We start from the raw sequence: 14,228 nt of genomic DNA, 5'->3' as shown, positions 1-14,228 counted from the left end.
CACAGTCATTGCACACATATAAATTCAGGCTGTCCTTGTTTTATAATAGCGTTTTGACAAAGAGAGCACAAGCTCCACGCCTATAAAGGTGCATGTCCTCTTTTATTGCTGACAGAGACATTTAGCCAGTATATTACGTAACGTCCTAGTTGATCATCTGAAAACTGTCAATTCCCTCTTAAGGTACTTCAATATACCTCAATATTGTCAATGTAGAATTTAACAAAATGAAAACAATACAAGTCAAATTATTTAAATTTTATTAATTTTAGTTTTTTTTTGGTTATTATTATCAATATTGTCCTTCTATAAGTTAAAATATTGAGTTTCTTCTATTTTCTCTCTAGACCTCCTATAATTTGTGTGCTAGTGTCACTTGCCAGAGCATAATGTAAGTAGCTACCCCATCCCTATAATATTAAAATTAAATATCCTGTAAATTTGATACCTGCTTTATTCTCGATCCTTTTTAAATATTTAAAATAATCCCCCTTTAAGTCTCGATACTGCTATTATGTGGTTTAAATACACAAGTGGTATATTCAAGTATATTATCAGCAAAAATTTTGTCAACTCAAGAATGTTCGGGTGGTACATACCTATGAGTTATTTTAATGTATGGAAGTAGTTAACTGTTTCAAACAAAGCAGAAATGTTACATAAGAGATGTTTAATGGCTCCAAAATTTTGACCACCCTCATTCGCCATTTAAGTCATCAGGTTTTTTTTCAGTTTATAAAATAAATTAATAGTGTATTAAACACCAAGCTTGTCAAATGCATCATATCGACTCAAACCTCAAGTTTGAATTCTACAGAGCTGAAATATTTAAAGCATGAGGGTCATAAGTATTTTAGAACCCCCATATATGATTTTTCTATTACTAAACTTGATAAAACTGTAACAAAGTTCCCTAAATTAAGCATAAATTAAATCTGAAATATAAAAAGACAATGTTCTTAAATTATAATATCAAGAATCATGATGCTTTATTTAATTATTATTTCAACGGGAAACATATACAAAACAGCAGTGAAGAAGATGACATTGTAACCAACTTCTTCATTAGGTTGTTAGGTAAATAATAAGCCATATATGTGAGGGGCTATAAGAAGTTCTCAACCAAAGGTGTATATATACAATTCTTTCCACAACTAGATTTTATAAAATTTCAATAAACACACCTAAATGAATCGTAAAATAAATCTTAAACACAAAAAAAGCAACACTTCTTGACTGTTTATTAAAATTGTTATAATGGTTAAAATATACATACAAAGGAAAAAATTATAAATGGAGACGATATTCCCTATAAGTAATTTAATAAAAGTATACCAAGTGTAAAAGAATAAAATCCTTCCTTTTCTGAAAAGAAAGTAACGAAGTAGCATTTATTTTGTGTTAAACGAAAGCTTTCTTTTTGGCTGTTATCATATAGTTACTGTAAAATTATTTATTTCTGAGCTGTCCCGTACAATGTTTATACAAATTTTTCTGAATCAAAATAAAATAAATTCTATGTTAATAAGCAGAAATAAATCCTTAGTTTAATATAGAAACAAAAAACCAATAAAATTCCATCACTTTCCAGAAAACTGAGGATTTCATTTTTCTATATTTTCGTAGATTTCTTTTTTAATTACCTTGTAGAAAATATCTAATTGAACATAATCAACTTTTTATGGTTACTCCTTCAAGAGCATACATAACTTTTTAGGCTATGAAAAACAGGAGAAGATTAAATCCTTTGGCAAACATTTTATGACTGTTTAAATTTGGATGCTAATTCTCAATATTCCTAATTTTATTACTTGTATATAGTTTCATACAATTATTTAAGACATTCTTAGATACTTATAAGAGACCATTGAAGAACATCAATAATTAATTAAAGGTGAAATAAATAGCTGAAGAGCTTTATGTGTATGAAAGTCATGTTCATATGACATTCATTTGTTCATAATTTTTGTTGTATAACGCATCCCTATAGTTTATCTGCATACTTCAGAAATCCTTGTTAATATAATATTTATAAGGCTCGATATGAAGTATAATTTTGAATGATTTTGTAATGTCATTTTCCAGATTGTTTCTTAGTTGGGTAACATCGTGGTAGCTATAAAGTTTAATTAAATATTAATTGTATCTATTGTGTACTATATGAAGTACTTGCCTAACTCTAATTAAATTGTTCAATTAATCGATCATTTCATCGTGTAGAGGTGGACATAAACCAGGTAATATATTTGGAAGCCGTACGTAGCTTTCTATTATGTGAATTATTTATTATATTATAAATAAAGGTGAGTATGTATTAAGCGCGTTATGTGCCTAGATATTTAAAGTAAAGAGAATTATTTAATATGCTTTTTCCATAAAAAAAAGAATGGGTCACATAGGTGGTCAGCGTAATAGCCAATTGTTTTTCACGAGTTGTTCTGTTGGCAGTGTCACGGCCTCAATTTCCTTTTTGGCGCGAAACAGACGAGAACACGTAATACGCTGGAAAATTAAAAAATAAGGCGAAATTACAAGTACAGAGGCCAACGAGCTATTAAGGTCCTCAAGGGAGTTATTTTTAGCGCCATTGTATCCCTAGGTTTTAAAATAACATGCACGCACACTCCACATAACAATGGAAACGGTAAAGGATTATAAACCGAGATTTCCCGCTCAAAAGTTTCCATTTTCTGGCCGGTGTCGCTTTGTCAAGTCCGGCAACGCGGACTATTCATTCTCGTTTATAGTGGTCGGTGTTCAGTACCGGCGTGCGGTACTGTCAATCATCGTTATTTATTTGACATTTAACTCAATTCATTAGTTTATTGGAAATTGGAAGTAAGTTTTTGGCATCGATTATTATTTATGTTTCTATAATGAATGATACAATACAGGCAGTTTGTTTCATGTGATGTCGCACATTTAACATTTCAAGTCCAAGGGAATATCTACAATACTGCCTGTATTTGCTCCCCGAGTAACATTTCTCCTAATTTATTTTTTCCTGTTGGCCTTCCAGAGGGGCCAAGTTTGGTCCTATTATGCTTGAAACCCTATGGACCAATCTAAAGACATACTAGATTTAAGTCGGAATTTCAAAATCGACCTCGATCAACTGCCCTATATTGGCAAAAGCAATGAAAAGAAAAAGGTGGCCAGGAGAAGGTGGGCCATCTTGGCAAAAGCCCTGAAGGTATTTCCCTAATTTGATGGCTACCATACTCATTCATCCCAAACTGCACACATAGAAACGGTAGAGTTTGGTAGCCATCAACCAAAGGTGTTCCAAGACAGACCATAATCGACTTAATTTGAATGACACCCTGGTTTGATTTGATCCTGTGACGTATTTTTGACAGTTTTGTTTGGTAGTTTGTGCTTTATAGAACGTCAGTGTTACTTTTCAGCAGTTTATTATTTGTCAGTGTGTAGAGTTAGATTTTATCCTTTTTTTTCAAAATTGCAAGTGTTACATAGAGTAGACAAAAATGTTGTGTTATCTATTTTTAATTGATCGATAATTCAATCGATTTTTATGTGTGTGTCTGTTAAAAGCCCAATGACTATCAATCAACTCAAAAGTAATTAATGCATTATTTGTGACAGTTTAGCAAACACAAAGCTCCCACCAACAATGAGATGTTAACATAACTGTAAAAATAAGCCGTAATTGAAATGTAGGTAATTCAATATCAAGGCTATGGAAATGTTTGTAAATATATCCTTATCCAGGAAAGGGGTAAACAGACTTGACACCATAAATTATTCTTCCACTCCCGTTAGTGCCGTGTAAACCAGGTATTTCGCTGACTTTCGACCAACCTTTTTAGTTTCCTTAAAATAGAACCATACTAATTTAATTGATTTATCACATAAATTAAAAATTTATGTTTTTCTCGACATTCAAAACGGAATCGAAAAGGTCAAAATAATAACGATTGCTTCCTTTGTTGATGCATGACAAATATTTTTAGATCGGGCTGTGTCAGTTAGAGATACCACGTGTATCTTAGGCTCGCTGCCTCGTCTGGGGTATCGACCACTTCGTCCTCAGATTGAAAAGACAGTTAAGGGTAATGAAATATGAAAAAGCCCCACTTTCAAATTGCTTTACAATTCCCCATAATGGAGATATTGATTTAGGTCAATCAATGCATGGACATGGTTACGCCACGTAGATGACATTGGAAACTAACGTTGAAAAATAAGTGGGATTCTCTTAAAAAGTTGATGATGATGAGTTACCGACTAACAGATAGTATTTTTGTCAAAACAATAATTTTATTGCAATTTGAAAGAACAAACTTTAGATTTTAGAGCTTTGACTGATTACCAACGAGTTTACACGCTGTATAAAACTCTCGAAATAAACCTACGAATACAATAATGTTAAACACCCCTCAGATTGATTATGTCTGCCGGCCCTCCTGCAAAGCTTTGCTATTTATTGTTTTAATAATGCATCATTGTCAAATTACAAAAGCGGTATTAATGTAATAATCACAATGGAACGTGTATGTGGTTGGAAACCATTCAAATGACATTATGATTCTTTTTAGCGACATGAAAATAAAGACTCCCTTAAAAAGTCAACACAGTTTTGCTTGTCCAAAAATGACAAACAACCCATTTGATTTGTTTTCGATTGATGTTCTTTATCATTAAAAAATTTTTATGGAAAATTTAAATTTGAGAATTCAAATAAGATTGATCTATGTAGTCATAAAAGAACTTCAGCTCAATTGTTCCAATATTCGTTCGAAGAGGCAAAAGCATTACTCTTTCAAAATACTGAGGATACTTTGTCCGGTCCCAGAAAGAACCCGAAGGCGATTCCAATATATCCAAAAATAAAAATGTTAATTAAACTTTACTATGAAAAGAACAAATTTTCGTGTTTCATTGCTTGGCTTCCCACCGCATATTGCAGTATCATCTCGAAAAAAAACAGCTGTTGACAAGTTGCCAGACAATTGCACTCACAGATTGTAAATTATCTTATTGTACTCTTGAATCGTTTTGATATAAAGAAACAAACGTAAATACCTATGAGAGACTGATTATAATAATTCATATCGACGATTTGGGTACAGGCCAAGACAACTTGGCGTAGCCAAACCATGAACAGAACCCAATTCTACTTATATTTAACTTTCGTATTGAAAAATTAGTATACCTAGTGAATGAATGTTGCCTGACGTAGTGATAAACAGTGGTTAAAATCAATACCATACTGTCAAAAATACTGACGCAGCCTATTTTCTGCCCTTAGAGCCCTTCTGGAAGTCAACCCTCAAGCCCCACCGATGAGATCTCAGTTCGAAGGATATCCTCATTCATGCTTTTAGAAACTAGAGAACTACCAGGCCCTCCAACTAACCATGTAACGGACCAAATTTCTAAACGCACTTGGTTTGAGTACTCGATTACCATAGAACAACGGGTATTTAAACTAAATATCGGTCACCGTAACCGGACATTCAGTGCTGAAGACTTGATGGGTTTTAACAATACCGGGAACGTTTGTATTTGGCCCTCCGAGGAGACTTTGAGTTACTATGTTTGCCTGAATTTGCACGTGTTTACCAATAAGAGTGTGTTGGAGTTGGGAGGAGGCATGTCGTGTCTTGCAGGGCTCTTAGTGGCCAAAAACAGCGCCGCCAGGGACGTTTTGGTAACCGACGGCAATAAAACCTCAATGGAGAACGTAGAGGCCATTCTGCAATGCAACTCGTTCTCATGCAACACAGACTGTGCCGTTCTCAAATGGGGAGAACCTGACAGGTCCTACAACAAATTCGACGTAATTATATCAGCAGACTGTTTGTTTTTCGATGACGCTAGGTTGGACTTCATAAACTGCCTTTGTCATTATTTGGCGCCTAAAGGCCTAGCACTCGTTATGGCACCCCAAAGGGGTTCCACTTTAGATAACTTCATACTTCAATCGGAGGCGCGAGGGCTAATTTGTAAGAAAATAATGAATTACAGTGAAGTCGTGTGGAAGAAAAGGCTGTCTCTTTTGGACAGTAATTGTGATTATAACGATAATATTCACTATCCTATTCTAATAGAAGTGACCAAGCCCTAATTATAAGAAGTGTCCTTAGGTGTTTTTGGGGAAAGGGTGTGTTTACTGTTCATTCGCGGCTGCTACATGTGTTAGTTGATTAATACATTCCCTGTCTATCTGCAGGAGAAAATCGCCTTTCTGGTTTACATTAAGTGAACTTGAAGCAGTCATCTCCAAACCATTTTTTATTGATGAAACGCTAAAATTTACACATGACTTGGATTCATAAAAATGTCTCACTTAATAACTGATTAATGTATCCTGTTATACTCACACCTACCTAAAACGTATTATCTAGTCTGATTAACCTCATCTGTGATATAAAATACCAATTTTTCCTTAATTCGAGTAGAATCAGTTTTGAAGAAAATTGTAGTAAATTTTCTAAAATGAATAACCCTTTCTAGTCACATTCGTATGGAATGTATAATGTCAATGTTACTTAGTTAACAATTTTTAATAATATTCAAGGGAGGGATTTATAATAATAAGTCAGATGGTACTTATTTATTATTTATTCCAAAGATTATTTTTGAAGGTACAAAGATAGTTACTATTATTTACCGTATTCCGGAATCCATGCGTCCGATATCCGACGCTACGGCAAACACCTGATTGGGCACGAGGCCATACGATGTCGGATAAAATATACATTTTTATTACATCATCATTATATTATCATCGATTCTTAGTTTAATTCTTGAACACCGTACCCTTGGATAGCGGATGCATGAGACGAAAGGTAAAAGCCTCTGTCTCGTACATTCGTTATCCGAAGATCCGATAATCCCAGATTATTATAATTGCGTGAACCACTCTGTAAATTAAATTTCCAATTAACGTGTAATTTCACGATTTGCACAGTTGATGTGTGTATATACAGGGTTATTCACGCTATACGGCGCGGAATATTGTGGCTAAAGTACGAGGCTTTCAAAAAATTTCACTTTTGGGCTATATATTATATAATTTTAATTTTTGCACATCCTTTATGAAATGGCAAGTTTATCATGATTGGGATATAAAATATGATCTATTGTTACACTACATTGTAAATTACATACTTGCATAACTTAAATACTTCTTAAGTGTTTAAAACATGAAAATTAGGTCAAATTTTGATAAAATTCAAATTATTTAAAAATCCTTAAGTTTTAGGTATAGTAAACCTTATTAAAACAAGCACTTATTTTGATCAGAGAATCCAAACATGCAATAATATACAGAAGGTTCCATTAAAAAAAACACAACTTTGATACTTTTAGGGCTTTTGGGTCACCCTGTATAGTATGAAAATAATTTCAAAAAGTAGCCATAATAGATCCCCATATAGCCCAAAAGTGAAACTTTTTGAAAGCCTCGTATTTTAGCCACAATATTCCGCGTCGTATAGCGTGAATAACCCTGTATATTATGCATATTTCAAATTTAAATGAAATGAATGATCGCACTAATTAGGATAAAAATTATATTGATAAGAGAGTTCTTGTGACTCACAATTTTCTATCTATTCAATGAGTCACTGCTGAGTTTCTACTCTATATCTACGACAGCGACAACCACTTTTTATGACTTCATTGGCAAAATCAATGGAACCATGAGGACTCGTGTATTTGCGAATATTTCTGAGGTCGCCAACGGATATTTTTACATCTTCGTATTGGCAACACTATATACAACATTGGATGAAAGTTAAGATGGTTTCAACTTTATTCGCGTATTCGGCGTTCTTATAGCCATACAGAATGTTCGTTAGATGACGAATGCATGGAACATAAACTAAAATTTTCTGTCTCATGTATCCGTCATCCAAGTATACAATGATCTGAAATTACTTTAACTGCATTAAACTAGAAATCTTAAGACTAAAAAAGTTTACGACACCGAACAGAATATGAAATGATTTCTATTTTATCCAACGTTGAACAAGAGCCCTGTCACCGGGTACTCACAGATGTATGAAACAAAAGCTAAAATCCTGTCTCATGCATGGGTCATACAACAATTATCGGAAATTACTATACTTGCGTGGTCAAAAGCAAATATGAAACTAAAAATCTTGATATCAAAAAAAATATATTAAACAAAATTTCGAATTGCTATACTCTTATACGTTATCGTTGTACGGCCTTGTCACTAAAGTAGTCATCGTATCGTCGGATAACGATTGCATAGGCTAAAAGTTTTAAAGATCTAGTAATTAAATGTGTAATAATGGGTTTAATATTTAAGAGCAGAAAACCGTCTGGTGATGCTACAAAAATTTGAAATTTTTAGAGAATAAAATAATAATACCATTACAATGTACATACTTATTGTATTGACCAAACCTATTATTGCATATTTGTTTATTACGAATTTTATTGAATCATTCGCTCTGGTTCGGGCTCTAGTCAATTATATGCTAGTCAATGCATATCAGTATTATAGAATAGAATATTTATTTAATTATTGTTAAAACTAGATCATCTGGATTTCAAACAGAGGTATTAAGAATACTATATTGAACAGCTAAATTTGGGATTTAAAAAATATTTTAAATGGATTATTTTTGTATAATACATATTACAATTTCAATTTAGTTATAAGTATACCTACACCTTCTTTGTTAGCAGTTGATAATACTAATCTATTGAACTCAGTGGCAGAACTATCATATTAGCCCAACGATTCTAGAAACTAATTTAATCATTATTGTGTTCTATTGGGAGGCAGTTGTTAAGCTACTGATTGCATATTAAGTTCCTATATTGAAGAATGTAGCACGGAAATTACAGGGATTATTGTACTTGATTAATATACCTTTGTCAGTTTGTCATTACATTGTTTGTAATAAATTTAAGGTGTTACGAAGGGTTTTTACTTAGAGTGTAGGCAATCCATAAATACGAGAAAGAAAATCAACAAAAGTTTTTCGAATATTGCTCATTAGTTACACTCTCATGAATCTTAAATTCAATTTTTCACTCTATGATAGCTCAATGGCCCGAAAAAGTCTCTCATTCATAACAAAGTTAAAGCAGGGTTTTCATCAAGTGTAGTAAACAATATTTTTACTCACACAATAATATGATTCTTTGCCAAACTTTATTCTTTTATAATGAAATTCGGTATAAGTTTTATTTTTACAGCGCTTTTGACACGGAAAAATCGTGTCGACTTGGACAAAACTTACAGCTTTCCCCATGATCGATTTCGAAATGTCCCATTATTTATATTCACGTTGACTTTTCCTAATTCCTCGTCATGTAAAATTGTCACGTCCCAACTAAAGTTTTCATCTGTGTTTTTTCCAATGGCTTTGACCTCCTTATACCGACATTTAAAACCGGAAAAACCAACATATAATTAAACCATTTTTCTCAAGTTAGTTTTATAGCCGATATCCAGAGTTTTATTACCAAATATTTAATTGTAACATGAGTGTTCATCTAAAACAAACCGTTTTTATTTCTTTATCAGATCCAGATGTATCGTTTCGACGAACGATTGCGTAAGACACCTCAAAAAACTATAAATTTTCGAAATATTATTTATTGGTCGATATTTCAGAAGCGCTCTTGAAAAGGGCCCCGAAAATCCGATTATTAAAATTATAAATAGAATCAGACACCAGGATCCTTAGTTTGGTTTGTGTCTGGATCTAAAAAGATCCCGGCATCTGTTGAGATGAGTCAAACTGGATTGAAACTACATTATGCATGAAGCCACGATTGGATATGGCACTGACGCCATGATTGGCGATTCTTCCTCGGAACATAACTTTGCATTCTGTTCCAAGTTTATTAAGAAGTGCAAATTACAGTTAATTTCTCCAAAAAAAAACGGGGATTTATGCTGTTCGGATTAGGAGGCGGATTTGTTGTTGGGGGATACGTAATGGATTTCAAATCGTCAAACTCAGGAACAATTTACGAAGTAATGAATTTCCCTGTTAAGTAATACTGCACCTCAGTCAAGTTTGCAAAAATAAAGGGATTCTGTTTACGAAATGCATATTAACACGGCAATTCGGCCAAGAGGGCTTTTTACGTTTTATAAAGTTCTTATATACTTAAACCATGGCTTAACATACATAGACATGCTATGACTAAGAGGTAATTATCTACTAGTTTACTATCAATATCTTTAAAGTACTTAGATGAATAGCTAGGTTGGTGTTTTATTGGGGTGATCCAGTTATAGTGATTAAACAAAACTTGTATGCGCTGAAACTCTCATTGTTTCAAAGAAATGGGTGAAAGTTTTGATATACAGGGCAATCCTCATTTGGGGGTAATCAATACTAAAATCTAACCATACCGAATATATTACCTAAAAAAGTTTTAATGTTCATGGGCGTAACATAATAAGGGTACATTACACTGTCATCGTCCAAAATTTAAAACATTGAGATAACAAACGTTGTTAGTATATAAAGGGATATTCTATCAAAATATTTACACTTTTTTCTAATAAAACTTAACATCTAATATCTTTTGTAGTCGAAGTCAAAGGCAACATTTAAAGAGATTTAATGCCTAAGATGTTCTCTGAGCTTAAAAATTGTTGTTTCAAAACTTGAGGAAGTTTGTTATGTAATTACGCATATACGCAAAATAATAATCGATGTGTTTGCGTAAATGGTTTATGAAATATATCACAGCTTGGCAGTGAAAATCTGACTTTCCTAGGTGTTGCAAACACCTGTCTTTCAGTGGGCACTAATCGCCCAGTTCAACTCATCAGCTGAGGTTATTAAAACTACCCAGTTATAGGCGACATTATTTCGTCTCATCTAGAAAATTTCAAAACATGATATGTTCAATAGTTTTATATTTTAAAACCCAGGCGCAAAACACCTATTGTCCAGAATATGCGATAATCCTTCATATACCTATTCATTTTATGTTTCTTCCCCAATTTTTGATTAAATTGTTGCGGTTATTTACACCTACACAGAATGTAACAATTTTCCATAATAAAACAGTTTAATGTCTCTTCCTTGAACTATTAAATCGCTCATAAAACACAAAACGACCTTCGGAGCGTAAATATTTTCATGTAAGGCTCATTTTCCACACGTTACCTCTAAGAAAGAGATGCATGTAAAATTGAAAAATTACTGGTTTTTTGTGTTTGTAAATATTCTTCAGTTCAACGTCGTAATTCTCGAAAATAAAACGTAAATCACAAAAGAAGTGTAAATTGTCAAAACAAAGAATTCGTTTGCTATATGGTTGATTTATTTTGCGCTGTTAGCGTGATGTAAATTTAATGTTTAGTTATTTATTATTTGAAGATCGTAATACATACAGGCAGGCATTAAATCGGAATTATCTTTTGTCTAAAGTAACGAGATTATTTTGAATGGGGGCCAAATATTCGCACATACATAAAACACTGTTAATAGCTTTTGTTTATATAACTGTTCGAACATTGGAAGGATACAAGCAATAACAATCATAATAACCATTTTGTATTATTTTGTTATTGATTTCAATGTATTAAAAAGGATTGAAACATTTCGAATATTTCAATTGTTAATGCAATTTGATAATATTTTACGGCCACTGTAACCATAACCGACAACCGATAGCCCTATTATTTAATTGTTCAGGGACCAAATGATGAATGCAATTTCACTCGTCATTTTCAAACGGCCCCAAATTGAACGAAAATTGAAACTAAATAAGAACATCGGCAACGCTCCTAGTTTAACCTCACGATAGATTCATAACAATTTGGAGGCAACATACCATACATCAACAAACGTTATCTTACATTGTCGCTAATTTAAGCGATTTCCAAAAATTCAAAATGGCATTCCTAATAGTTTACAAAGTTACCACATGAAACTCGAAAACAGATGTCGACTTTATTGTTGATACATCATCGCATTTTACATAAATAAGTACACTATTAAGGGCTTGTCTGCAAAATCACTCTGGGCTTAGTTTAGCTACAGTGCGAAGTTGAAAATGCAGTGTTTTACATCTTTCCATTCTTCCGAAAAACGGCAAAATCTTTAAAAAAGATATGAGTATCTCATAAGATTTCTTAAAACATTTCCCACCCTTCCCGACATTCATCTTTTCAGTGCATCCCTAATTTAACCAGAGAAAATTGAGAAATTTAATTGTTAATCTGCGACATATAAAGGATCAAATGTGCAAAATTAATTTCCTAATAATTCATCTCGATCATTTTTCAGGGCTGATTACTGGAAATCTCAGGATCGCAAATATTGCGATTTTTGCAAATGCTGGATAACCGACAACAAAGCTGTAAGTAACTGTAATAGCTATAAGTTTTAACTAACTTTCTTGTGTAATTGCCGAGAAAAACTTCTAGAGTCGAGATTTCCACGAGAATGGCAGGAGACACAAAGAAAATGTTAAAAAGCGACTCAAAAACATTATCAGAGATAGTGCTAAAACTCAGAAAGAGACACAAAAGGTATCGTTTTCTATAACACATTTTCTATAATACTTATTTAATTCACAATTTCAAAGGTTGATGTGTCAATTCGCGCCATGGAAGCAGCCGCATTGGAGGCCTACAGAAAAGATGTTGAAAGTAATTCTTCAGCCGATTTAACTTCAATCGCGATGAACAAAAAACTAAAAGATAGCAATTTGGAAATAGCCAGCGGTAATAACAGCAAAGTATGGCACGAAATGGTAGCCACAGGTGGAAAAAGTTATTACTGGAACACCATCACAAATGGTAAGATTGTATGGTCTCAAGACCTTGAATTCACAATAAATAATAATTTTCCAGAAACCACGTGGAGTCCTCCGGCAATAGGATTTTTCTCAGTCTTGGATCAAAAGGCTGAGAAAAACAAGGCCATTGCCAAGCAGTACAGAGAAGTTGAGAGATACAATAGAAGAGAAGACATGCTAAGGTTCGTGTTCATGTTATTACTTCATTAGTTATTTTTTAAAGTATATAGGCGTTTATTGAGAATGCCTGGAACTCGCCAAACAGTAGTGCTACATGGCTCATATTGAAGGAGTTTTTGATAGACACAAGGTCTGGGCTGTTGTAACATAGCATTAGCCTTGCTGCTGAATTTCACAGATATTTTTATAGTTTAACATTTTCATTATTTATTTAAGTACTATTTAATAGAATTTGTTTGCTCAAATAACAAAGCATTGATAAAGATGGTACATGTTTGCTGCACGAGTTAGTATGGATTATAATTCTATAGGAAACAAGACAAAGAGCAAGAGGAGGCGGAAAAGCGAGCCCGATTGGCTCGAGAAAAACTCAAAGAAAGGAGAGTACTAGACGAAACGCCTGAACCTGTTTATGGTCCTATAATAGATCCCGGGAGGAGTGATCCTTACGGAAAGTGGTATACTGTTCCAGAAAGGTATGAATTTTTTAATATTACACATTTAAATTTCTCCTAAATGCTCAAAAACGTTTTTTTTTTGTTTCTCCTAGTGCTCCAGCGGAAATAGATTATCAGCTTCCCGCACAGGAATATTTTGAGTGTCCCATTGTGGTAGAACCTGAACCGGTAGTCAAGGAATTCAAGGAAAAAATTGTTGAAAATATAGATGCTTCTGAAGGGGAAACCAGCTTTAAGAAACGCAAATTGGGTTCGGCGATGAAAAGAAATGTGAGGCAGAGACTGGATGTAGATTAATCAAAATAAAAATTTATTTTAAGATTCCAAAATTTTTTGTTGCTAAATTGATTTGAATTTTTTATTCGAGATGACAGGAATATTTAGAATAAATGTTCGTTATGAATTCATAGTTTTATCATCCGTGCTATGGGAATTAATAAATATTGTGCAGTAGTCTACTATATATAAACTTATTATAGAAATTTTCTGTGATTACAAAGCAGAACTTACAGAAGACATAGTAGAAACAGCAGGAGAGTAGAGTTAAGCAATTCTTGCAAATGGAAAACTACTCAAATTTATTCAAATTCCTCAATGGCTAAGATGAAGCTAACCATTACCCAGTTTTATTGGAAGCTCTATCTATTCCAGAAATCAAATATTCAGTATATCTTATGTCTTATCATAAGTGGAAAGCACTGAAAGTAACCACCCTACACTGCGATAAGCAAGTTTGTAAATCTACAAAAAACCCAAATTGCACCGCATTACGCATCAAATATTCGATTTGCAAGTAACCTTGTAACGTGG

At 33.2% G+C, this 14,228-nt stretch overlaps 1 protein-coding gene across 4 annotated transcripts; it reads left to right on the top strand.

Annotated features, from left to right (window-relative positions):
* Positions 1–187: 187 nt before the first annotated feature.
* LOC136408210 (calmodulin-lysine N-methyltransferase-like) lies at positions 188–13,743 on the top strand. Of its 4 annotated transcripts, XM_066389084.1 has the most exons (7): positions 219–391; positions 12,267–12,339; positions 12,407–12,511; positions 12,568–12,781; positions 12,836–12,962; positions 13,272–13,436; positions 13,511–13,743. In XM_066389084.1, coding segments are annotated over exons 1-7 (891 nt in total). In that variant the 5' UTR covers positions 219–389; the 3' UTR covers positions 13,716–13,743. The 4 variants fall into 4 exon arrangements, with proteins under 4 accessions (XP_066245182.1, XP_066245181.1, XP_066245183.1 ...); XM_066389083.1 differs by lacking the exons at positions 219–391; positions 12,267–12,339; positions 12,407–12,511; ... (2 more) ...; positions 13,272–13,436; positions 13,511–13,743 and adding exons at positions 2,404–2,838; positions 3,020–3,193; positions 5,273–7,856; XM_066389085.1 differs by lacking the exons at positions 12,267–12,339; positions 12,407–12,511; positions 12,568–12,781; ... (1 more) ...; positions 13,272–13,436; positions 13,511–13,743 and adding an exon at positions 5,273–7,860 and having other exon boundaries at positions 188–391.
* The last annotated feature ends 485 nt before the right edge of the window (positions 13,744–14,228 follow it).

Source organism: Euwallacea similis, chromosome 4 (assembly GCF_039881205.1).
Source record: "Euwallacea similis isolate ESF13 chromosome 4, ESF131.1, whole genome shotgun sequence".
NCBI lineage: Eukaryota > Metazoa > Arthropoda > Insecta > Coleoptera > Curculionidae > Euwallacea > Euwallacea similis.
Note: the sequence above shows the minus strand (reverse complement) of the source record. Positions and strands in the feature narration are given on the sequence as shown.